Source organism: Panthera pardus, unplaced genomic scaffold (assembly GCF_024362965.1).
Source record: "Panthera pardus isolate Hobbes unplaced genomic scaffold, ASM2436296v1 HiC_scaffold_333, whole genome shotgun sequence".
Lineage (NCBI taxonomy): Eukaryota > Metazoa > Chordata > Mammalia > Carnivora > Felidae > Panthera > Panthera pardus.
Genome location: NW_026526914.1, coordinates 775,911 through 800,771, shown reverse-complemented (window position 1 = coordinate 800,771; position 24,861 = coordinate 775,911). Strand labels below are relative to the sequence as shown.

The window sequence follows — 24,861 nt, the reverse complement described above, 5'->3', positions numbered from 1 at the left end:
CCCTATGTGGCTGAGGCAGCCTTTGTCCTGGCACTCAGGCAAAGGAACACAGGCTGCCTGGGACGAGGCGACCTCCCTGAGCGCCTGCTGGTGTTTGCACTTGGGAGTCTTCTCACAAGTCTCACATGGCGTGTTGGACACACGGCTTAAGCCTGTGGACACAGAGGAAGAGCATCACCCGACTCATCACGGCTGATGATGAGAGGGCAGAGGGCACACGGGAGAGGTTGGCGTGTTCGTGCCCTTGAAGAGCCCCACCTCCCCGCGACCCTCCCCTCTGTTGGCTTGCAATCCGGGCCACCCATTCGTAACCAGAGGTCTTTTCAGAAACAGCAAAGTTCACACAAGGGCATCAGCACTAGGACTCCTTCAGGAGTCTTGTGTGTGTGTGTGTGTGTGTGTGTGTGTGTGTGTGTGTGTGTGTGAGAATAAGTGAAGCGGTGTTTGGGAGGCTCAGCTTCAGGAAGTGGAACCAGAAAAGTTCGCTGTGATTTTGGAGTTGCGTGAGACTGTAGTGGGCTGTTTTCTCTGCAGTGTGTATGTTGTCCCTGTCAACTCTGCCTGAAGCAGAACTTCATCGGTCTTACCCACCCACTCTGCCTCTGGTCCCTCGGTTCCTTCCCCTGGACGCCAATCTTACAACCTGCTCACAATCCCTCAAATATGTGTGGCTGGTCCTGAGATCCTGACCTTGTCCACAAGACAGTCTGCATTGGTAGACGTCTGAAAACCAGAGGGTAATCAACCCTGGGAATTCCTCCCTGTGTGGCGGTTCAGTCAACATGACTGAGGGTGTCCCCATGCGGGATTCTGGGGGCACCATCATGGACATGCCCAATCCCTGAATATTGGACATCCCTGGCCTGTGCTGGCCTCTCCGTTTCCTTGAATTTCCTCATTTTCACAGGAAAGCTATGAACCTGGGCACTGGCCTTTCTCTCAGGTTTGTGCCCTGGCCTCCCTCACTCAAGTCCCCATTGCTTCAATCTTACTGACCTCACATGCAATCCCAATGTGTGACCCATCCCTACGGACAATGTCCTACGTCCCGCCCTTCCTTGGAACTCCAATGTGCAGGCACAGAACACTTACACCTCTGGACAGCCGCATGTATACATGGACACGCCCCAGAGCGAACCTGAGAGGAAGACACACACAAACACTTCATGCTGTTTATCTCCCATTCTATATTTCTTCAAATGTATTGGACCCCCGCCCTGCGCCACGTGTCACCACCACCCTTGTCCTTATTTCATGGCCAGGAGAATCTTGTGGACCATCGGTGAGCATCGGAAGGGTTTCCACTGGGGTCGATGAAGTGCGACGCTCCTTCATACTCTTCTCAAGATCGTGCATATCCCTGGGATATATGGGTACACACAGACAGACAGACAGACAGACACACACACACACACACACACACACACACACACACACACACACGCACACACACACACACACACACACACACAGGACAGGTGAGAGTCTTATCTTGGCCCTGAGTAAGGTTGCTTGAATGTTTCCAAACGGAAAGTAGGATGGGAGGGTGTGATAAGCTGTGCCAAAGCTGACAAGGGGATCCAGAAGCCAGACAACATGTGGGATGGTGGTAGGAGGCCTGAGGGTGGGGTTCATGGTCCGGGAATGACAGTTGTCACCGTGCTATGTGATGAGCCAGCTTTGGTTGTCCCGCTTTGCTCATTCTTTTTGTCTAGCCCCCTTCCCACCTTCAGGCTCCCCAAAGGGGCAAAGCCTCTTTGACACGTTACTTCTTAAGACTCCCTGTCTCAGGCTGATGCCCTTTTGACCTGGGGTCACCTCCTGTGCCGCTGTGAGTCTCGGTGCCTCCATGCAGAAGAGAATTGTGCCCTGGACCCCATGACACACATTTCCGTGCCCACACCCTTGGCTGCTCACCTCTTTCCCTCTCAGTTCTCTCTCCTGGGGCCTCCTTCATCTTGAAATACGGCAGGGGGTTGGGCCAAAGATCCTCTATGATTATCTGGTAGGGGAGACAGGCCAGGCCTCAGGTAGCTATCCCACGCAGTGGGGGAACCCATGAAAATCACCTCCCTTCCTTGTTACAGGGCCCCACCTCAGCAATCCTGCTAGAGCCGGCAAAGCTGTGGTCAGAGAACCAGTTGAAGAAGTTGAGGCTGCTGTTGTCATGCCTGCGTCTGTAGGCCTCCTGTCTGTACCTTGGGTACCACTGGATGGGACTGGAATGAGACGCCCTATACCCTGCAGGAAGACGAGTATGTGAGAAGGCGCCAGAGAACTAATCACATTCAACCCTGCACCCACTGCCGCCCATGCAGTCAGTGGACACTTACCATCAAGGCCTAGGACATACTCCTTCGTAACGACTTCATTCTGGAAGTAGGAGTTCTTGCCAAAAAACAGCAGGATCTTCCGGCATTCCCTGGGAAACTTGTGTTCCTCCACCTGCCGTGGTACAGTGGGGCAGAAATGTGAAATCTTGTTCCAGGAGACCCGCCCTCCCCTGAGGAAGGAACACATCACTTCTCCCCACCACCTCCCCTCCCCACACAGCCAGCCACCCACACCACCTCCCACTCCCAGGCCGACCTTCAAATTGGTCATGTGGCGAAGCATGCTTTCATCGGGCTTACTAATCAGGGCTGACATCTGAGGGTGGTTCACAAACTGCCGCAGGTCAAAGAGCCTTCAGGTGCTGGGCGTGAGAGAGCTCGAACCAGAGAACCAGTGTGGACAGCATCCAGGCGTCCTCCCCCCGGGACTGGCGTCCTCCCCCAGGCTCTCAAGCCCTCCCCACAGGCTGCGTCCAGGCCCACGGGGTCTCAGGATCGCGCAGGGCTCTGCTAGACACGCACAGGAGGCTGTGCATGCCCAGACGCCCGCAACCACGCCTAGCTTTGTGTGCTCGTGAGGACACTGAGGACGCTTACTTCCACACAGCCAGACAGCACACATCCGGTCTCGCGCCGACCAGTGGGCATTCACATCGCCTTCCCCGCAGCAAGATGCTTAGCGGGACCCAGAAACGTGCCCCCACGCGGCTTTGTGTGGGAAGAAGCCCTCGGTCATTTCCCCGACCTGGCCTGGACCTCCACCGCCACTCCCCACTCTCCCAGCGCTGTTTCCGTGCCAGGTGCGACGTAAAGCACACATGCCTCCCCCACCCCGGCACTGCCCTCCTCCCACACTCATTGCAGAGCCAGGACCACCGGATGGGATCACGTTTGCACGTTCCCGGCCACTGGAGCGTGGCTTAGCTCCAGTCCCTGTCCTGGGTTCCTCTAAATGGCACCTCCCTTTCCTTCCTCTTGCGCAAGCCCAGCCCCCTGTGGACCCTCCACCAGCAGCAGGAAGGATACAGCCTTGGCCCAGAAACCACGGATGCCCTGGATAAGGGCACCTCTCTGCTGCAGATGTCGCTGCCGCCTCTGCCACATCCTGAGTTTGAGTCGAGCGTGCTCCCGGCTGGCTTGTTTATTCACCGGCTGTAGCTCTATCTGAAGGGCCTCCAGAGCCTCCAGAGCCTCCAGTGGGGAAGGGCAAGGACGGAGGCCTGACTCTACCTGCTCCTTCTTAGCCTGCTTCACCTGCAGCTCCTGGGCTTCTTCCACCCATCGGCCTTCCTGCTCACTCGGCTTCTGTTCCTCCTCCACCCGCTCCTCCTTGTCCTCCTTGCCCTCCACCTCCTCCTCGCCCTGCTGCTGCTCCTCCAGCGCTTCCTTCTCCTGCTCCTCTTCCTCCTCGGTTTGCAATTCTGCTCTCCCTTTAATGGCTCGCACGCCTTCCCTTCCTCCTCCTGCTCCTCCTCCTGGTCCCCTTCCCCTGCCACTGCCGCCGCCAATGCCTCCACCGCCACCGCCGCGGCCGGCGCCGTGGCCGCCGCCGCGCCCGCTTCTATACCCTGCTGCTCCTGCTCCTCCCCTTTCATTTCCGCCAACTCCTCCTCCTTCCGCTCTTCCTCCTTCTGCTTGGGCTTCTGCTGCTCCTCCTCCTTCTAATCTTTTACTCCTGCTGCCTCTCCCCCTCTTCCTCCTCCTCCTCCTCCTCCTTCTGCTCTTCTGGTCCTGCTGCTCCCCCTCGCCCTTCAGGTCCTCCTCCTCGTGAACTTGGACCTTCTCCTTCCCCGGCTCCTGCTCCTCGTCCTCCTCCCCCTTCTTCCTCTGCTCATGCCCCTCTGCCCCAGGCGCGTCCTCTTCCGCGGCCGCCACCTCAACCTCCTCCTCCGCCAGGCCCCACAGCGCCTCCACCGCCACTATGTCATGCACCAGCGGCACCGATATCTCGCTGGGGCCGCCCACCTGCCTCTCGGGTCGGGCCTGGCCTTCCTGCACAGGCTGTTCGCTTGTGGCCTGCGAGCCTTCGGCCTGCGGCACCTCCGGCCCTGCCGGAGACCCAGTGTCCCCACGGGCCCTCGTCTCTCGACCGCCCCGTTCCCGGTCGAAGGCGGCATGGGGGCTCCGGGCATCCCCAGTGTTTCGGAAACACGAGTCGTGCAACATGCGGCCCCGGCCCGAGACACCAACTGTGGCTCCTACCGACGACGAAGCGGGAGGTGAAAGCACGGCCCCCCTCCCCAGACCCAGTGAGTGGAGCCCTGAGGGCAATGGCTGGCAACTCGCTCCCCCTTCCTCCCAGAGCCCAAAGGTCGAGGGGGCGCATGCGCATGCGCATGCGCATGGTGCTGTACCCAGGATGCCTCGGCGGTGGCTATCGCTATGCCGATGCTGCCTCGGAGGCCTTTGTGGTGAGAGGTGTGCGCCTGCGGCTTTGAGGCTGAGGGAGCTCCAAGCCACGCCCAGGCCGCTTCACTGCCTTCAGGACCAATCATAGGGACGGTGGCGTGCGTGGCTTCGGCGGTCCCGCCCCTAGGTCACCCGGAAACTGGGGCGCGTCTGTTGCATAGGCAGGAAGGCTCTGGGCCCCGTGCAGTGCAACTCCTCCGGGGGGCTTGCAGCCGGCCCTCTGTGCGCTCTGGGTGCCCTGTTTGGCTTCTGGCCATGCGAAAGCGACCTTTGCATTCCACGCTGCGCTGGGCACGCGGCTATCTACACACACGGGTAAAGGGGGACCTCCCCGCTTTGCCCATTTACACCGCCACCTTTGTTCATTGTGCCCCTAGTCCGACAAATCCACTCAGCGGATCACCTTGGCTGTCCGGGAGACGCATGTCAGCTGTGCGCCTGCTGTCTGTGCACCCCGGTTTTCCATCTGCTCAGCCTCCTTTGCATACTCTCTACGTCCATCCTTGCTCCCAGAAGACATGTATGTCATGACAGCAGTCTAGCAGTGCACCGGCTAGGGAAGGTCGGTGACCAGAGGTGTGTGACGTGGAGAGGACGCCACACTAGGGGAGGCTGCGTATCATGCGCGCCGCTCTTGCCGTTTGTCCCCGTTGCCTGGAAAGTGACACACTGGCAAGCACACACCCCCCTCTCATGATGGGCTGCCCATTGCTCCCGTGTGTGGCAGTGCACAGGAAAGACCCGTGACCGTGGGCCCTGGGATTCCTGGAGCTTGTGTCTGTCCCACAGACAGCGGTCCCCTTCCTCCCACAATGCTTGGCCATCTTCTCACAGGGACCCTCCCCAGGCCTTCGTTGGCCGTATGTCTGTTCATCCTGGTCCCATTTCCTTTACCACTCACTTAGGCGGCAGGCTGCCATGAGCGTGGGCGCTGGCTCAAAACACTGTCCCCCTGTGCCACAGGCAGCGTGATTTCAAGGGTCTCCGAGAGGTATCGGGGGGTTGGGGGATGCAGTGTTGGGACCCAAGTGAGGGACACGCCCCAGGGTCTACATGAAGCCACATGACCACTTTGGGGAAGCAATAAGCTGCAGACGGTGTGCAGTGAGGGCGATGATGTGGTCTCCCTCCCTGTCAGGGCAGTGGTGATGTGGACTCCCTGCCGGTCTATGTCAGACAGCATAAGCTACACACACACACACCACACAGAGCCACTGCAGGATTGGAGGCTCGAGATGCATTGCCTGGCCAGGCACCACACTCATGCATTGCCTTTTCCCTTTGGTGGAATGCAGTGTTCCCCTACCTCTTTATGGGACCAGGAGGCTGCCAGGCAGGCGGGGGATTCTAGGATTTCCAAATTCGTGTGCCGGGCCCTCTGGCCAACATGTTGCTTCCGTGACACAGAAGAGGTTCCTCCAGACTCGCTGGGCTATGTCAGGATACGAACGGGGTACAGAAATGCTCCAGGGTGGCTGTGATATATGAGGCAGCACACCACCGCTTCAGGTGACAGCAATGCATAGAAACGCAGGTGGATGGGGGGAGGCTGAACAGGTGGTAGGGGGCTGAGAGGGGGTGGCCAGTGTGACCGACAGAGAGGCAAACTCTTACCCAGAAAGGGAGAGGAACAGGTCCAGTGGTGAGCCCTCAAGCTGCCCTCAGCAGAGGACGTAGCGGGTGGGCAAGACAGGAAAGCAGGCCCAGACCCTGGTGCACCTGACCTATGCAACTCACTCCCTCCAGAGAAATGGGGCCTGTCAAACTCCCACGCATCGCCGGGAGACCCCGTGGCAGGAACGTGGGAACAAATCTGGGTCCCAGGTGCAGGGACTGTCTGGGACAAGCAGGCAATGCCTTTCAGTTTGAACAACACCTACCACAGTATTGGGGTCCCGGGGCCGGGCCCCAACTTCGCAAGGGACTCTAGACCAGCCAGGCCTGTCTCTGCAGGGTCATCCAGGAGGATGTTCACCGAGACACATACCCTGGCTGGGACCACAAGGCCTTGCGATGATCCCCTAGGCCGCTCCAGGAGCAGGGCCAGGCTTACTCATGCTCTCTGCTGCCTCCCTCCACTAACGCCCACTTCCTTGCAGGGAACTTTGGTCCTCCTCCACTGCGCCATGGGTGGCCCAACCCCAACTTGCCCCTGGCCAAGGCAACACAGGACGAGCGGACCCAGGCAAAGTCCGGGCTTTCCTCCCGTCATGAAAGGTGATCAGCTAGCTCCGTGTCGATCCCAGGCGCGAAGGGATTGCACTCGCTGCACTTTGGCACGGGAGCCCCCCCTTACTCACCAAGTCAGGAAAGCCCCCAGTCTCTTTCCTTCGCTTGCCAACGGCCTACACACACTCACTCAGGCACAAAGATGCACGGCCACGCGGCACGTGGACACAGACACGTGCACGCTGCCAGCACAAACGCTAGGTCTCAGGCAAAAGTACTCACAGGCGCCAGCCACAATACATTCACAGACACACTCTAGTGGACCTGTGCACTCACTCATGCCCTCTGCCACATCCCACTCACGAGGCTAGCTCCTCCTCACGACTCACACTTGCTTTCCCCCCTCACACAGCACGTGCATTTGTCCTGGGGCCCAACCTGGCTGAAAACTAGGGCAGATTCAGGACCTCCATTGGGTCACGGAAGCTTGCATTGAGATGCCAAGGAAAGAGAGCCACAACTGATACCAACCTTCCAGTACCAATGGCACCGGAACATGGCATGTGGAGAAACACCAGCTACGACTAGGTTCCCTGCCTCCTCGGCTCCTGCCCTTTCTTCAGACCCTCTCAACACTGGGCAGTCCCTTGGGTTTCAGTACCTCCCAGCTGGCTGCAACCTACAGGGCAAGGGCCAAGGGACTGACCTTTCTCAGTTCACATGTATACCCAGCTTGTGTGGGCTGCCTGGAGGCAGTCACGGCTTAGGAGGTCTGGATGTGCTCTGACCCCTGGTACTTGTGCGTTCCTTTGTGTGTTCCCCTGCAGCCCTGTGCCATCAGCAGCCTACTCCGTCCATATGGACACGCACAGCTCACGGAAACCCAGATGCACTGATACTGTGCAAGGACAGCACAGAGACAGAGAAAGAGAGATGGAGGTGCGGGAGGGAGGAAGCGTTCCCTCACGAAAATGATCACAGGGACTCAGAGACAGACAGAGGCCAGAGGGACATGGAAGGAGGCCGAAGAAGGAGAGTAAGTCACCACTAGAGACAGCCACAGAGGGGGAGTGTGTGTGTGTGTGCCCGTGCCCGTGCGTGTGCGTGTGAGTGCGTATGAATGAGTGAAATTGTCTGGGACTGAGACAGGGGTGTTGCCACGATTCCTGGACTCTCGAACGCCCTCTTCCAGCAGAATGGAGGCCCGGTATTGTCAGCAATCTCAGCGTTTTCCGGAACAGGACTCCCTTGCTTTGGGGCCCTAGCCCATCCTCAGGCTAGGGCCATAGAGCAGAAGGAGTGGGAACTTGAGGCATGAGGCTCCAGACTAGGCCCAGCAGGTGGAGTGTCAAGGCCCAAGGTTTTTAAATGCCTGCTGCCTCCTTCTGGAGCCCACCAGCATTTGGGAAGCACGCCCACGGCCCCGTGGCCCTTCGGACACTGAAGTGGCTGTGGCTGTGGCTGTGGCTGTGGCTGTGGCTGCGGTGGAGGTGGTGGAGAGGCAGAGGCAGAGGCAGTGAACTTTTTGACCATGGGTCCTTGGGGTGAAGGCGCTCCAGGCTAGACCCAGACAGTTGGCTGCTGTTCAGGAACAATCAGCTGGAGGGCAGTGGGCGTGGCTCCAGCATTTGAGCCCCTGCCTCCCCTCCCAGGTCTGGAGCAGGTTCTCTGCCTCCCCCTCCAGGGTGACCTCCCTGTTTGGTACATGCCCTTTTCCGCTTTGTCACCGACCACAACTTTCCTGTGGGATGTCTCATATCGGAGAACTGGTGCTACAGATCTCACCTCTTTGGGGAGGAGCCCGGATGGCAGACAGCATGGAAGCTTCTTAAGTGTCTCGCGTGCATGAGATACAGCCAGACCAACACTAAACCATCCTACCCACCCAGGAAACTGACTGGAGGATTAGCACAGCAATCTGCATATCCTGAACCACCGAATTCAGCAGGTACGTGGCATGCAGAAGTGAACTTGGAGAGCGAGGAGGCATGGGAAGGGAGGTGCTTTTGTGCGCGGAGAGGCGAAGGAGACTGGGCAGGTGGAAATTTTACTAACTTTCTTTAATACTCTTCTACATTATTCTTTCCTTTTGTGTCTATATTCACAGATTCTATTTTACTCCCATCTTCTCCTTTTAGTCTACTTCAGTGTATTGGTTTTTCAAATTCTCACAACATTTCCCTTTTTAATATTTTTTATTAGTATTTTCTAAATTTTTCTCCACTCCCACGTTTTTTTCTCTCCTGTGTCAAAACCACTTTCAACACCCAGGTGAAACATGCCTAGAATCTAGCATCATTCATTCCATTATTCACATGTGTGTTTTTAAGTTTTTACTTTTAACATTTTATAATTTGAATATTTCATTGAATTTTCTACCTCATGAGTTCCTTTTCTCCATTCAAAATGACAAAGGGAAGGAATTCACCCAGAAAGAAAGAGCCTGAAGAAACGAGAGCCAGGGATTCAACCAACACAGACACAAGCAAGATGTCTGAAGCAGCATTTAGAAGCACGATTATGAGAATACTAGCTGCAGTCCAATGTAGATTAGAGTCCCTTTGTGCAGAGAAAAAATGCAGTAAAAACTGGCCAGAATGAAATTAAAAATGATATAACTGAGCTGCAATGACGGATGGATGCAGCGGTGTCAAGGATGGATGAGACAGAACAGAGAATCAGCGATTCAGAGGACCAACTTATGGAGACTATGGAAGCAGCAAAATCGAGGGAGATTAAGGAAAAGAGCACAATTGAAGAATTGGAGAAATCAGTGACTCATGCAGAACGAAAAACAACATCAGAATCATAGGGGTCCCGAAGAGGAAGAGAGAGAAAAAGGGGTAGAAAGGTTATGTGAGCAAATCATAGTGGGAAATTTTGCTAACCTGGGGAAAGACACACCATCAAAATCCAGGAAGCACCGAGGACCCCATCAGATTCAACAAAAACTGACCCTCAGCAAGGCATATCATATTCAAACTCACAAAGTACTCAGGCAAAGAGAATCATCAAGGCAGCAAGGGAAACAAGTCCCTAAACTACAAGAGAAGACAGATCAGGTTTGCAGCAGACCTATCCAGAGAAACTTGGCAGGCCTGAAAGGAGTGGTAGGATACGTTCAAAGTGCTGAATTAGAAACATCCACAGTGAAGAATTCTTTATGCAGCAAGGCCATCATTCAAAATAGAAACAGAGGAAAAAGGTTCCCAGATACACAAAATTTAAAGGAGTTTGTGACCGCTAAATCACACCTGCATGCAATTTTAAGGGGGGACACTCAGAGGGAAATTGATATCTATCTATCTATCTATCTATCTATCTATCTATCTATCTATCTATCTATCTTTATAATTATATTTATATATACAAATAGATATAGAATTATATATATAGATGTATATAGACATATACATATCGATATAGATATAGATATATAGATACAGTTAATACAATACATATACATATACATACATACACATACACATACACATATACATACACATACACATATACATATAGATGGAGATGGAGACGTAGATACAGATATAAAGATATATAGATATGTTTTCCTCCAACTCTTCAAACAAGATAATGGCCATAAAATCGTGTCTTTCAGTACTACTTTAAACGTCAGTGGACTGAATGCTCCAATCAAAAAACATAGGGGAACAGAATGGATGAGAAAACAAGTTCCATCGATATGCTGTTTACCAGAGACCCACTTTAGATGTGAAAACAACTTCAGAGTGAAAAGAAGGGGATGGAGAATCATCTGTCATGCTACCCGTCAACAAAACAAAGCCAAAGTAGCCATACTTCTATCAGACAATCTAGACTTTAATTTAAGACTGTGTCAAGTGGTACACAAGGCCATGATGTCATAATTCAGGGGTCTATCCACCAAGAAGACCTAGCAAATGGATACATTTATGTGGCGTATTTGAGAGCAACCAAATATACAAACCAATTAAACGCAAACATAAGGAACCTCATTCTTAGTAATGCCATCATAGGAGGAGACTTCTATGCACTCACTCACTGCAATAGACAGATCATGTAAACGAAAAATCAACAAGGAAACGGGGGCTTTGAATGACACACTGGACAAGATGGGCTTCACAGATATGTTCAGAACATTTCATAATAAAGCAGCAGAATATACATTCTTCTCCGGTGCTCACGGAATATTCTCCTCTATAGATCATATGCTGGGGAAAACAGTCATCCCTAAGGAAGTTCAAAGAGATCGAGGTCACACCGTGCATATTTTCAGACCACAACACTAAGAGACTCGAAATCAACTACAAGAAACAATTTGGAAAGGTAACAAATACTGGGAGACTGAAGAACATCCTACTAAAGATTGAACGGGCTAAGCAAGGGTTGAAAGAGAATATAAAAAGTATACGGAAGTCAATGAAAATGTATATGGAAGTCAGTGATAACACCACAACCCAAAACCTCTGGGACGCACCAGGGTCGGTTATAAGAGGACCTATCTAGCAAGTCAGGTCTTGCTAAAGAAGAAAGAAAGATCTCAGAGACACAACCTCACCTTACGCCTTAAGAGGCTGTAAAAAGAACACCATACGAAACCCAAAACATTCAGGAGACAGAAAATAACAATGATTAACGGAAATTAATGCTATTGAAACCAAAAATCAAACAAAACAAAAACAAAAACAACCTCAAACAAACAAACAAAGAAACAAACCAAAATAGGAGAACAGATCAATGAGCCCAGAAGCTGCTTCTTTGAAGGAATTACCAAAATTGATAAGCCAGTCATCAGTTTGATGAAAAGGAAAAAGGAAAGGGCCCAAATAAAGAAACGCAAGAATGAAAGAGGAGACATCACAACCAACACAGCAGAAAGGCAAACAATAAGAAGAGAATATTAGGAGCAATTATTTGCCAATACAATGGGCAATCTGGAAGAAATGGACAAATTCCTAGAAATGTATACACTACCAAAGCTGAAAGAGGAAGAAAAGGAAAATTTGAACAGACCCATCGCCAGTAAAGAAATCAAATTAGTAATCAAAAACCTGCCGGAGGAAGAAGACTGCAGGGCCAGATGGCTTTCCAGGGGAGTGCCAGCAAACATTTAAGGAAGAGTTAACACTTATTCTCTTGAAGCTGTTCTCACAATAGAAATGGAAGGAAAACTTCCAAACTCTTTCTATGAAGCCAGCGTTACCTTGATTCCAAAACCGGAAAGAGACCCCACTGAAAAGGAGAACTATAGGCCAATTTCCCTGATGCACATGGATGCAAAACTCCTCAACAAGGTATTAGACACTCGGATCCAACAATACATGAAAATGTTATTCACCACGACCCAGTGGGATTTGTACCTGGGACGCAGGGCTGGTTCAACATCTGCAAAACAATTAACGTGATTCCTCACATCAATAAAAGAAAGGACGAGAACCACAGGATCCTCTCAATCGATGCAGACAGAGTGATGGACAAAATACAGCATCCTTTCCTGGTAAAACCCCTCAAGAAAGTAGGGATAGAAGGAGCACACATCGAGATCATAAAGCCATGTATGAACGACCCAACGTGAATATCATCTCAAGGAGCAAAAGCTCTCAGCTCAAGTCACGAACGAGACAGGAATGTCCACCGCCTCCACTGTTATTCAACACAGTATTGGAAGTCTTAGCCTCGGGCCTCTTCATCCTTCTGCTCCCCCTCTGCAGCTACTGCTCTTCCAGCCCTGGCTCTACCTTTCCTCCTCCTCCTCTTCTTCCCTCTGCTCACGTCCTCCTCAATTTCCTCCCCAGCTACTACTGCTCTTCGACTCGTGCTCCTCCTCTTGCTCGTCCTGGACTTCCTCCTCCTCCACTTCTTCCCTCGCCTGCACCCGATCATTCACTCGTCTTCCTCCTCCTGTAACTCCTCCCAGTCCTCTTCCTCCATCTGATCCTCCTCGTCCTTCACCTCTTCCTCCTCCTCCTCCAACTCTTCCTCCTAGGACTCTTCCTCCTTCTCCAGGTCCTCTCCTGCTACTGCCCTTCCTGCCCTACCTCTGACCTTTCACCTCTTCTTCCCTCTGCTCTCGTCCTAGTCGACTCCGTCCTCCAGCTGCTCCTGCTCCTCTGGCCCGTAATCCTCCTCTTCCTGGTGCTGGACATCATCCTCTTCCATTTGTCCTTCTCCTGCACCCAGTCATTCACTGCTCCTTCTCCTCCTCCTCTTCTTCTAACCCCACCCAATCCTCTTCCTCCAACTCCTCCTGCTCCTCCTCTCCCTCCACCTCTTCCTCCTCGGGCTCTTCCTCCTTCTGCTCCTACACTTCTACTCATGCTCTGGAACCCTGGCTCTATCTTTTCTCCCCACCCTCTTCCCTCTGCTCTCGTCCTCCTCAACATCCTCCCCCAGCTGCTCCTGCTCCTTTGGCTCGTGCTCCTCCTCATCCTGGACATCCTCCTCCTCCACTTGTTCCCTCTCCTGCACCCAATCATTCACCCTTCTCTTCCAGCTCTAACTCCTCCCAATCCTCTTCCTCCAACTCCTCCTCATCCTCCTACTCCTCCTCGTCCTCTTCCTCCTCCAATGCTTCCTCTGGACATCCTTCTATTCTCCAGGCACATCTTTGTCCCTTAAGACTACCACAATCTCCTCTAAGGACGGGAGCAATAGATCTCGCACTGCCCCCAAGTCATCCGCAATGAGCACCGGACCCTGCGGATGGGCTCTCACAGGCCTTTGTGTCCCTGCAAAAGGAGCCTGGCAACCTCCCAGGCCTCCCGGGGAGACTCGGTAGTGGGAACCTGGGAGCAGCGACGGGATCCCCGGTGCAGCGACACCCAAGGGATGGTCATATCGTGCTCTGTCTTTTCAACAACACCTACAGCAGTATCGGACCTAGAGGCCGGGACCCAACGGGCCTCCCACGCGACCCCTGACCAGCCAGCCTTGTGTCGGCAGCGCCATCCAGGAGGAAGCTCACCGACACGTATGCCAGGCCTGGGACCCCAAGGCGCTTCGATCACCCCCTAGGCGGATAAGGTCAGGCCTAGGTTACTGCATGGGACCTGATGCATCCGTACAGTCGTCCCCAGTTCCTTGTAGGACAGGTCGGACATCCTCCACTGGGCCATGGGGTCTCCATGCTGTCAGCTGGCAGCAGCCAACACATGACCAGCGGTACTGGGACACCGTCAAGCCTTTCCTCTCATGCTGGACGGTGGCCGTGTGTTTACCGAAAGCCCTGTATGGGGGCCACGGGCTGCGGGGAAGGCAGGTAGGTGGGTGGCCAGGCACAGACGAGACCACCCGCTGTGATCCCGCAGGGTCACTGGGACTTCACTTCCATCTGGCCCACACGCAAATTCTAGGGATGGGGCTTTGGGGGCAGTGCGGAAGCCTTGCAGCTTCAGCGTCAAGGAGCTGGGCACACACACCTGTGGGCACAGCCGGCAGCAGACTGGGACCAGTGTTCCTCCCTAGGCCCCTTTGACCGTCCACCACCTGAGAAGAATACTGGAGGGGCTGTACGGCTTTAGCCTCCCCAAAGCGCACACACAGTGGGCCATGTGCTGCCCACTGTGGTTTGGGGCAGGGCGGGGGGAGCCCGGTCAGAATCCTGACCACAATGTCCACAGCATCCTCTGTCGACATGCAACCGCTGAGACACTGAGAAAGGAACCCAGTTCCCCATTTACATGAGGCCAGGAGTCGACAAAGCCTGAGGCTAATCAGGGTCACCCGCACAGGGACTGAGAGGCGCATTCTGGCACCACTTACATGCAAGGGGAACACAGTTCTGGGACACACCTTGACATGTCCCCAGCCCAGCTGCAGCGACAGTGGTGATCTTGTGCTGCGGGGAGAGGTGTTGCTGGCAAGGAACTGTCCCCTCAGAGAGCAGCTGGCAGGCTGCTCACCTGCCCATCCACACATGGATCACGCACACCACCCTGCTATGGCACCCCTGGGGGACTCAAGTCACCTGAGGTCTAGGGTCCCAGCTCCTCCCTTTCCCTGGGCCTGGTGCACAGGAAGCAGAGAGGAGAGCCCCAAGGAAGAGCTGACTGGCGACAAAACATGGCTCGTCTGCCAAGAGCAGAGATTTTTGCTAGACGGCTCCCTCCAGGGAAATACCTACGCCCTCTGCACACCACGTAGCCTGACAGGTTGGGTTCCCTAGCTACCCTGTGCACAAAGCCTGGGCACACCATGTAGCCCCTACGTATTTGCTACTGTCGGCCCACCAGAGCCACTCACACACACACACACACACACACACACACACACACACACACACACACTCACTCCCACATAGACACACACTAACACACACACAAGCACACTTACTCACTAGTGGTCCACTGGCCACTGGACACAGGCTGTCCTCCCCTCGGCCCCCCTCTTGACCTTGCACCAATCTCCCTTTTGCATCCTGACTTGAGCCCCCTGGCACAGCAACGATTGCACCCATCCCAGCGATTACCATCAGGACTCAGGAGGGAAGGGACTGCACTCTTGTATTCTGGCACCTGACCGTCCCACATAAGCACCTCATTCACACAGACCGCTGTGTCTCTCCTTGTCTCTCCAGTGGCCTAACCACCCACTCCTGCACACACAGAGACACACGGCTACGCAATCGCACGAACATATGCACGCTCACACTGCCGGCACCACCACGGATCTCAGGCCCAGTTTGCCACAGACGCCCACACACACTCGCACGAACTCACGCTGGATCTCTGCCCTCGTGCGTACTCTCTCCATGAATTCCCACTCATAAGCCTCGCTGCTGCCCACAACCCACACCTGCCCCTCCCCCTCACACATCTCCCATCCTGAGCCACTGTCTGAGGACAGGGCTCGGGGTCAAAGGAGCCCCGGGTGTGGGAGGCAGCAGCAAGGTATACTGCCATCGACTATGAGAAGGCTGCCTGCTCCTGAGTTGTCCGGGGACATGTGGTCTTAGCTCTGATCCTGACTGGAGGCTTTGCTGACTGGATTCTATCTCACCAAGGACACAACACCCCTCTGGGAGCAAGGGTCCTGGATGAAACCCCCCCGAGTCCTGGCCACACTGTACCACGACCCAGTGGACCAATTTGGTCCCACTGTGCAATCCCCTTCCCTGCCTTTCGGCTCTGGCCTATACAATAAATCTCCAAATAACAGGTCTGTCTCTTCCTCCTCCTCCTTCCAGGCTCTTCCTGCCCAAGAAGGCAGGCCTCTGTGCACATGGCAACACCGGCCCCACCCCAGTACCGCACCTCTCCTGCACACACAGAATCACCCGGGCAGCGGCTAGGACAGTCACACTCAGGTCCCGTTCTCGTCGAGCCTCCTTGCGTCCCCCATAAACACACACAAACACATACACAAAAACAGAAGGGTTTTTAGCTTCCTGTATGTGTCCACATAAACATCGTGGAACCTCTTCAAGGCTGCCACACGTTATCTCTTCCTCAATTCTCTCCGGGGCACGTAGAAGACAGGAGACTCATCCACCCATCTCTTCCAGCACTGGTGGCGTCCTCCATTGTTTCTGCATGGGCAAAGATAGAAGCTCTGCGCCATTCACGCCCACACAGATGCAGAGCCCCTGACGCATGTGGGCACACGCAGACACATTTGCGTACACGCGCACACACGCACCCCCACGCAACAGACACCAAGAATGATACGGGATATTTGCAGATACATCCCAGATGGTGTCACTCTTGTGCCTCGCCCTTTTGCGATCCCCCTTGCTTTCTCACCCAGGGATTCATTTCCAGCCCCCAATGGCCTTGGACCAGTTCTAAGAATGGCTGTCGGGTTGCGGGAGGACATGGCGTGGTGGGGCACATGGAAGGAAGTGCGAGATTCTCACCACAGTGGCGCCTGGGGACACGGCAGCTCCTGACCCAAAGACTGGCAGGCAAATCCAGACTGAAGGAGCAGGGGGAAGCCCGGGACAGGGCGGACATCCACGGGGAGCATTTGTGGTGAAGCACTGCTCCTCCCCAGTTGCTCTCCAAAGCCCCAGCCCACAGCACAACTGCATTTGGTTTGCAGGCTTCGACCCTCTGTGTGTTTGCAGCTGAGTCTCTGCAGGTCCCCTGTCATCCTCCCACCCTCTCCCCATGCTACCTGTGTCCCTGTCTTGGCGGACCTTCCATTTCCAAGCCAATGTGTGGCCCACGTTCCCTTGCCCATACAACACGCAGGTCAACACACCGCATACTGGGGTCCTCACCGACACGTGAGCACGTCAGATCACTGTCTGCTGGTCCCTTCCTCCCTCAGGTAGTACTGCAGGGGATTGGGCCACAGGTCCTCGATGATGATCTGGAAGAGGACACAGGCCGGCGCCACATTGGGCATAGCCCACTCTCCTCTCTGGCCGGGGGCCACCCACATCCCCACTGCTGACGAAGGCCTCAGGGGCCCCACCTCGGCAATCCTGTTGGCCCCTGGGCAGCTGTGCTCACACAGCCAGTTGAACAAGTTAAGGCTGGTGGGGTCATGCCTGCGACTGGGAGCTCCACGTTCATAATCCCAGAACCACTGGACTGGAGTGGAACGCGATATCCTGTAGCCTGCAGGAAGAGAGGATTTGAGGAGCAAGCTGATGGCCTCCTCCCCACCCACCTGCCCCTCCCCCTCTCCCTCCCTCCTGCCCCTGATTCATGCTCCTCATCCCCCTGCCCCGCACCATCATGGGACCCACACCCTACCAGCAAAGCTCAGCTGAAACTCCTTAATGATCACTGGGTTCCGGAAGTACGGGTTGGCCCCAAAGAAAAACATCACTCTGCAGCGGTACTTGGGATGGCCCACTTCTTCCACCTGCCGTGAGCAATGGGACAGGAGGGGGCAAGTGTCCTCCCTCGGGGTCCTGAGCTACTTGCCTGGCTGTGAGGGTGAGCACCTTTGCCTCACCTTCTCCTGCCCAAATCCCACACCCGACGGGACGGCCCCCAGCCACAGCCTCCCCGGTCTCACCTCCAAGTCGACCACGTAGCTGAGCACGTCTTTGTCCTGGGCACCGATCATGGCCGACAACTGGGGGTGATTCAGAATCTGTGCTGTGTCAAGGAGCTGTGCCTTCAGATGCTGTGGAAACAGACACAGCCCCCCTCCAACCCTCCCAGGCTAAGAGCAAGGGACTAGATCACGGCATGTGCAGAAAGACCAGGAAACACTAGTCCCCACACTCCTCAGCCTCTGCAGATGCATCAGACCCCATCCACACTGGGCAGTCCGTTGGCTTCCTGTACCTCCCACGCTGTCTGCACACAGCAGGGAGAGACTCCACTGCCTGCACGCCTCACAGTTCCTTCCTATATCTGACCTGTGTGGGCTGCCAGCAGCCCATCATAGCTTGTGATGTCGGCATGTGCTCTGACCCCTCCTCACGGCTGGGTTTCTTGGCATATTCCCGTGAAGACCTATGTTGTCACCAGCCTCCTGAGTCCAGATGGAATAACATGGCTTACAGGAACCCGACTGCACACTTACGCTGCAAGCAGAGGGTGTGGGAGGGAGAAAGAGATCGAGAAGCACGGACGAGGAGGGCCGAGGAGGGAAAAGGATTAGACACAGTGACACAGCCAGTCCGGAGAGAAAGACATGGGTGGGACCGAGCCGGAGCCTGAGGACAGAGAGGGAAGCAGGGGTGGAGATACCAGGAGAGAATCCTCTGTGTGTGTGTGTGTGTGTGTGTGTGTGTGTGTGTGTGTGTGTGTGTGTCAGGGTCTGAGGAGGCAGCTTGTACCCCATTCGGAGTGGGTCTCAGTCGTCCTACTGTCTGGCAAAGGGGCGTGGCGTGGTTCCACTAAAGGTCATGAGTGTGTGTCTGAAATGCTCTCTTTTGAAGGAACTGCTAGGAAACGTGCACAGCCTGTGAATGTGAAGGTGGGTGTGCGGCCTGCGTAACTCTCCCATTTTGCAGCGAAATGTTTCCTTGCCTTATCTGCTCTGAGTGAAGGCTGCTTTGTGCTACCCTAGCTCTGGTAGCATGGGGACACATGGCTCGTGTCTGCAAGTAATATTTGAGACCAGCCTGCAGGCCAACGTTGGCGGAGACCTAGAGGAAACAGACCCAGTCACCAAGTCCCCCCATCCCCAACAACCGCCCCTGTCCAAGGCCTTACACTGGATCCCAGACCACACCAACCCAGGGCCAGGGACCATTCCCCAGCTCTCCTCTCTGGGGGCCATCGCCCTGAGGCACCCTGCTCTCAGTGCCCAGCCCTCCTGCACAACAGCCCCCGCCATCACCCACCAGCACAAGGAAGGATACCGCCTGGGCCCAGAAGCCAGGGATGTGCTTGATGATGGCCCTTCTGTGATCCAGGTAAGAAATCTGCCTCCGAAGAATCCTGCGCTTCAGCCGCCATAAGGCCCTGGAATCCTGGGCATTCCCAGCGCTGATCTCCAGCTGAAGACGCTCCAGTGCTGCCAGCGGGTCCTGGGCTGAGGCAGGACGCAGCGCTGGCTCTTGCTGCTGCAGCGGCTGTGAGAGCTGGGGCCCCTCCTCCGCCTCTGCATCTGCCTCGCGCTTCTCCTCTTGCTCCTGAAACTCCTCCTGCTGCTGTCTCTCAACTTCCACCTCCTCCTCCTCCTCGTGCATGTCCTCTGCTTCTGGCTTGGCTTCCTCAGAATTCTCCTCTCCAGCCACCTCATCCTTGGTCGCCTCGCCGTCCTCTTCCTCCTCCCCGATCACCACCTCAGCCGCCACCATTCCGTCATCCAATATCAGCACCAATTCCTCCGCTGGGCTTGCCACCTGTATCTCACACCCGGCCTGGGTTTCCTGCACAGGATGGGCGCTTGCCGCCCCTGAACCTGGGGACTGCGGCCAGCCCACGCCCTCCAGCGCCCCTGCATTCCCGCGGGGCCGGGACTCTCCACCTTTCGCATCCGGGACGATCAGGGCCCAGGGTCGGCGGGAATCTCCGCTTTGTCCGGACCGCGACACGCTGGCCATGACGCTCGGCCCCGGCCCCAGTGTAGCTAGGGCAGCCTCAGGACAAGGACAGGAAACGGCAGCAGGTGGGGGGAGCCTTGGCCGCAAGACCATTAGCTCCCTGAAGCCTCCCGCCGCAGCCCGCCAAAGTTGAGCGCAGGCGCACAGGCTCTGGGATTTGAGGACTCCGCATTGGCTGTGGCTGCTGTGGAGGAGGGGCCGAGACAGAGGCAGTGAAGAGTGTGCGCATGCGGCCTGGGGGCGAAGTGGTTCCAGGGCAGGTCAGGCCAGCTGGCCAGGTTCGGGGAGCAATCAGTTGCAAGACAGCAAGACAGGGTGCTGGCCGCCAGCAAGCGCGCGCCAATGGCCGGTCCAGGCTCTGGAGCGAGTGCCAAGGTGCCAGCGTGGCCCCCGTTTGCCGCATGTCCTCTTCAGCGCTGTCACCTTCCAGCCTTCACTTGCGAGGTCCCCGGTATCGCGCAGTCTGTGGTCGCTTGTACACCCTTTCCCCAGAGGCCTCACTACGGGCACCAGAGCATTCAGCACAGGATCGTCCACGCCGTGAGCCACTCCCTGCTCCGTGCCTTGCCCCTTCTTCATGAAGCTGGGGCAAAGCCTGGAGAAGTCCTTAGTGTCACGCCTACCGGGGCCACATGGCCGTCCCCACGGTATCTCCTCGTTGGCCGTCAGGCTGAGGGCGGCGGTAAGGTGGGTGCCCACCCAGAACCAGTGACACCCACCCTAGACCCACCCCACCGCCATGTCCTTGCAAGAACACAGCTCAGTAGACCTCACTGCACTGCAATGCAGAGCAAAGAACAACCCCCAGAGCACCATCTGCCACTGGTGCCCTACTGATCTCCGTACAGAGCGCCAGGGAGATGGGGTAGTAGGATTTAGCAGCTTGCTCCGGTCCTGAAATCTAACCTTCCACTAAAAGGAGGACGACTCCAACCACGCAGGGCACGTAGGGGCCCTTCACCGAGAATTGCAGACTTGTCTGTGTCTGTCTCTGAGAAAGCCCCGTGCCTGCTTTCACTAGTACACACGAAAGCAGACGAGTTCCCTTCCCATTTCCCAGGCACCAACAAGAATTCTGAAGAAGCATGCACCCAGACACAGAAGGTCCACTGAGAGAGACAGTGAAAAAGAGACACACAGAGAGACAGAGCTATAGAGGGAGAGAGAGAGACACGTGCTAGCAGAGCAGATGAAGGAAGGACGAGTGGAGGGGAAGACCAGCCTGGAGAGGGAGAGTCCGGGGAGATTGGCGGGAGAGACAGGGAGGAGGAGCAAGACAAGAAGAGACAGAGGGGCACCTATTACAAGGAAGACAGGCGGAGACAGGGGGAGGCATTAGTGATGGAGAGGAGGGAGACGAAGACAAAGAGAGCTGGAAGGAAAGTGGGAGGGAGGGACAGGAAGAAGACAAGGGAGGGGGAGGCAAGGAGAGGGTAGGAGGAAGGAGAGCAGGGGCAGCCGAGGCGGAGACAGGTGGGCTGACTCTGAAGACAGGGCAACTGCAGTGTGCACTCTCTTTCACCTGGTGAAATTCACCTGTGCAATTTGCACAGAGACGAATGCTCTACAGTGGTCAGCCCTCAGCACAAAAGGCACCGCTCCCACCTGGACCTTAAGGGCAGTCTGAAACGATCGCTGAACTAGGAGGAAGCTGCAGTGAGGTCATTCGGGGTGAGGAAGAGGGCACCGCAGGGAAGAAAACAAGGACCCGTTCCCCACAGGGCTGCTGGAAGTCCTGTACTTACCAGCAGGAGACAGCAAACGGGACTGCCGGAAAGACACAGCAGAGATTTAGGCACAGCACATGCGGGAAGAAATCACGTCCCAAAGCTCGGCAAATTCAAGCAAAAGCAGAGGCTGCACATCCATGAATGTCAATGCTTTCCGAGTGGAACCAACGAAGTTCTCACAGATGCCCAGGAAATGTGCTCAACTCTGAGGCCCCCTCGCCTCTGGCAAGCTTCTCATCCAAAGCGACTCATCACAGAGAAAGGGTGGACCGTGAGCAAAAGAGCCAAGGTCTCCTTCGGATCCCCGGACGCAGACAGGTGATCCGCCCAGTAATTTCAAGCCAACGTATGGTGATAAAGGTTACCTTCCACCACAGTGATGGAGGAAACTCGCACCCGAGGGGAGGACAATGAGTGAGAACCGCATCCCAGGCTGTAAGCTAAGGACAGACCATCAAGCTGTATTGGAAGGTCACGAGACCGTGACTCAAATGTCTGTACAGACACAGAGCGTCTGCAGAAGCACGAGGGCTGGATAGTTGTAAGCAGGTAGCAGGATTTCTAAGTCTGGGCTGCCTGTATGATACGAAAGGCTAACACGTGCAAGCAGAGCTATGCCCATCTGATGCGGATCAGCCTCCTGAGGCGGTACTTTGTACCCTGTGGAGGACCTGGGAGACGCATGCAGGCGGGCTCCTTGTGCACCTCTGTCACCAGGCACACGTGTGGGAAACGTAGGGCCAAAGGGTTTGCCGCCGGGCTTAGTGTGGCTCACCCTTCTGCGGGTGCATTGAGCATCAGTGCAGAAAGCACTGGGCTCACTGAAAGAAGCCAGCCCCTGACAGAAGCACAGTGGTGGTGAGCCCTGCCTGATGGATTCCTGAGGAGACTAAAGGAGTTAAAGGCATGCAGTCCACCAGAGTAGAGTGGTGCTAATCAGGGGAGGGTGCGATGAGGAGGTGTCGGGGCTCGGGTGTGAAGATGCAGTCATGCCATGTGCATGAGTTCTGGAGATCTAACTTGCACAGGGCAGCCGTAAGCAATGCTTCACCGCCTCGTCAGATTTCTCAGAGGCAAGCGCTCTCACCACACACAAAGAGGGGTCGCTGAGAAATGTCCCGGTGAAGGTGGCTGGACGGAGCGCTTGCACGTGAAGGATACGGGCACATCCGTCACTGCCCGTTGTGTCCCTCAGGCACGCACTAGTCCTGGTGGACTAAGCTGAGCTCAGAACCCAGCAGTCAAAGGTGTCAGCCTCGTTCCTGCAAACATGGATCAGACTCCCAGGTAGGACGTAATGGACAAATTAGGGACCAGAACACACAGGAGGCACACGGAAACGAGACACACACTGGCAGGGGGAAGTCTCTCCCAGCCAGGAACATGCCACGTGGCAAAAGAGTAAGTGGGAAAACGTTGCCGGTCCGCTTTTCACAATTTACGCCTGCATCTGCAATGTGCAGGCCAGTGACGTTTGAGCCCCTCGGGCGCAAAGGGTTTGAAAACAGAAGGACAGAAAATAGAGGTGTGACGGAATGCTCACAGCAAGCCAGCTGCATTTGGGGACATTAACTGGCTGGCAGTGAGTGCATGGCCAATCCTCTGACGAAGGTCCTACAGGCACGGAAGGATTTCTGGCTCCTGGAACATAGAACAGAACACGCAGAAGCCCCTCCACCTGACAGCAGGACAGCAACTGGATCTGTCAGTGGAAGAAAGGGGTTGAATGCAGAGGGAAGCACACTCAAGCGCAGAAGCATACACCAAAGACAAGACAGGCCACCAGAGCCACAGCTGACCCAACACACAGGTGTGCAGAGACGAAGGCGGTTACACGGGTACAGCTGTGCCCACTTAGGCCAGGCAAGGAGGCATCACCAGAGAGGTGTCGGCACAGGCAAAGCCAGGAAAAGACACAAACACGCCAGGGCTCACTCAGGGAGACAGAGGAGCACAGGCAATGCGAGACATTTCCTGTGAACAGAGAACAACGTGACGATCCCGACAGGCCAATGAGACACGTGTGGTTCAGAGACATGGAAGTCAGAAGGCTCCTGAATTGCTGAGGGTGTCCTCTCTCGAGGGACAGCACTCTGGAGCCCACACACGCTGATGTTGGGGTGGAAGAGGCCGCTGGGCAGCAGATACAGTTGTGCAGGGGGTTTAGCAGCTCCTGGACCCTAGGGCTCCCCGGGGAGAGCTGCGGATGCGGGAGGACACCCGGGGATGCCGGGTGTGCAGCATGAGGGCTGTAATCCCTCGGACACAGAGCACCGAGGCCTCTGCCCACGGACCTCAAGTGTCCACACTCGAGGGTTTGGCTCTGGGTGCCGTGAGTGCATTCCACACCCACACCTTGTCCGTACCTTGTCTTTGGGACAGGCCGGGCGGAAACGTCACCCTGGCCCCTAAGGAGGTATTGGCTGGAGATATTAACATGTGGGGGACCCTGTGTTCACCTGTCCCCTAAAGTGTTCCTGCTCGGCAAGACCTATCAAGTAACGGCCTGCTTGTGCAGGAAGATGCCCCAAAGGGCCCAGCCTCATGACCACTGAGGCCGTATTCCCACTGCACAATCACTGGCCATACTTTCTTTGGATGTTCACACCCAAAGACTCGGGTCAGCACTGGGAGCTTTTCCAGGGTACCCTGACATTTACCCATCAAGCAGCTGAGAAGACGTGCCTGTCCAGCCAGTGTGCAGACAGCAGCGAGAGAAAGGCCTGCCTTCCCTTCTAGAGAGTGCGACAGCCTCTGCCCTGGAAGAGGTAAGGCTTGGTCGCACAGATCCTCAACTCCACAGCGTGCTGACACCCCGCTGACCGTGTTGTCTGCATATGATAGGGGCAAGAGGCCTCCATGCATTGGGACTGCCCACGCCTTCTCTGGAATAGAGCCACTGCAGAGAAGGCTCTTGTACTGCAGAGCTGTGCAGTGGGGATCCTGGGGAGCTTGGGCAGCTTGGGAGACAGGAATATTAGTGTCGGGAGGTCAGTGTCAGGCACGCTGTGCTGGGGGCCGTGTTACATGGGGATACAGAAGAGCCTGCGATGGACAAGGCTGAACTCTGTCGACTGCACTGCTCGCACGGTGGAGCTTTTGCCCCATCCCTAGCACAGACATCTCTGGCAAGCAGCCATCTGCTGTGTAAGGAGTATCCCAGCACTCACGTCTTCGCAGGTGAGGCTCGTCCCAGTCCTTTCTAAGCTCCAGGCCTGCCGGGGACCTCTGCACAGAATGCTAAGGCCTCACAAGTCCATCGTTC

General features: G+C 55.5%; 2 protein-coding genes across 2 annotated transcripts; both read right to left on the bottom strand.

Annotated features, from left to right (window-relative positions):
• Nucleotides 1-1,951: 1,951 nt before the first annotated feature.
• Nucleotides 1,952-4,499, bottom strand: LOC128774563 (testis-specific Y-encoded protein 3-like; the record flags this gene model as incomplete). Its single annotated transcript, XM_053893629.1, has 6 exons — nt 4,317-4,499; nt 3,360-3,518; nt 2,590-2,667; nt 2,334-2,445; nt 2,096-2,241; nt 1,952-2,002 (listed from the first exon to the last, which is right to left on the bottom strand). Coding segments are annotated over exons 1-6 (729 nt in total), but the record flags the coding sequence as incomplete, so codon positions are not given.
• Nucleotides 4,500-17,150: 12,651 nt separating this feature from the next.
• LOC128774562 (testis-specific Y-encoded protein 1-like) lies at nt 17,151-19,212 on the bottom strand (the record flags this gene model as incomplete). The annotated part of the gene is made up of 5 exons (XM_053893628.1): nt 17,151-17,222; nt 17,328-17,473; nt 17,612-17,723; nt 17,880-17,957; nt 19,180-19,212. Coding segments are annotated over 5 exons (441 nt in total), but the record flags the coding sequence as incomplete, so codon positions are not given.
• Nucleotides 19,213-24,861: the final 5,649 nt, after the last annotated feature.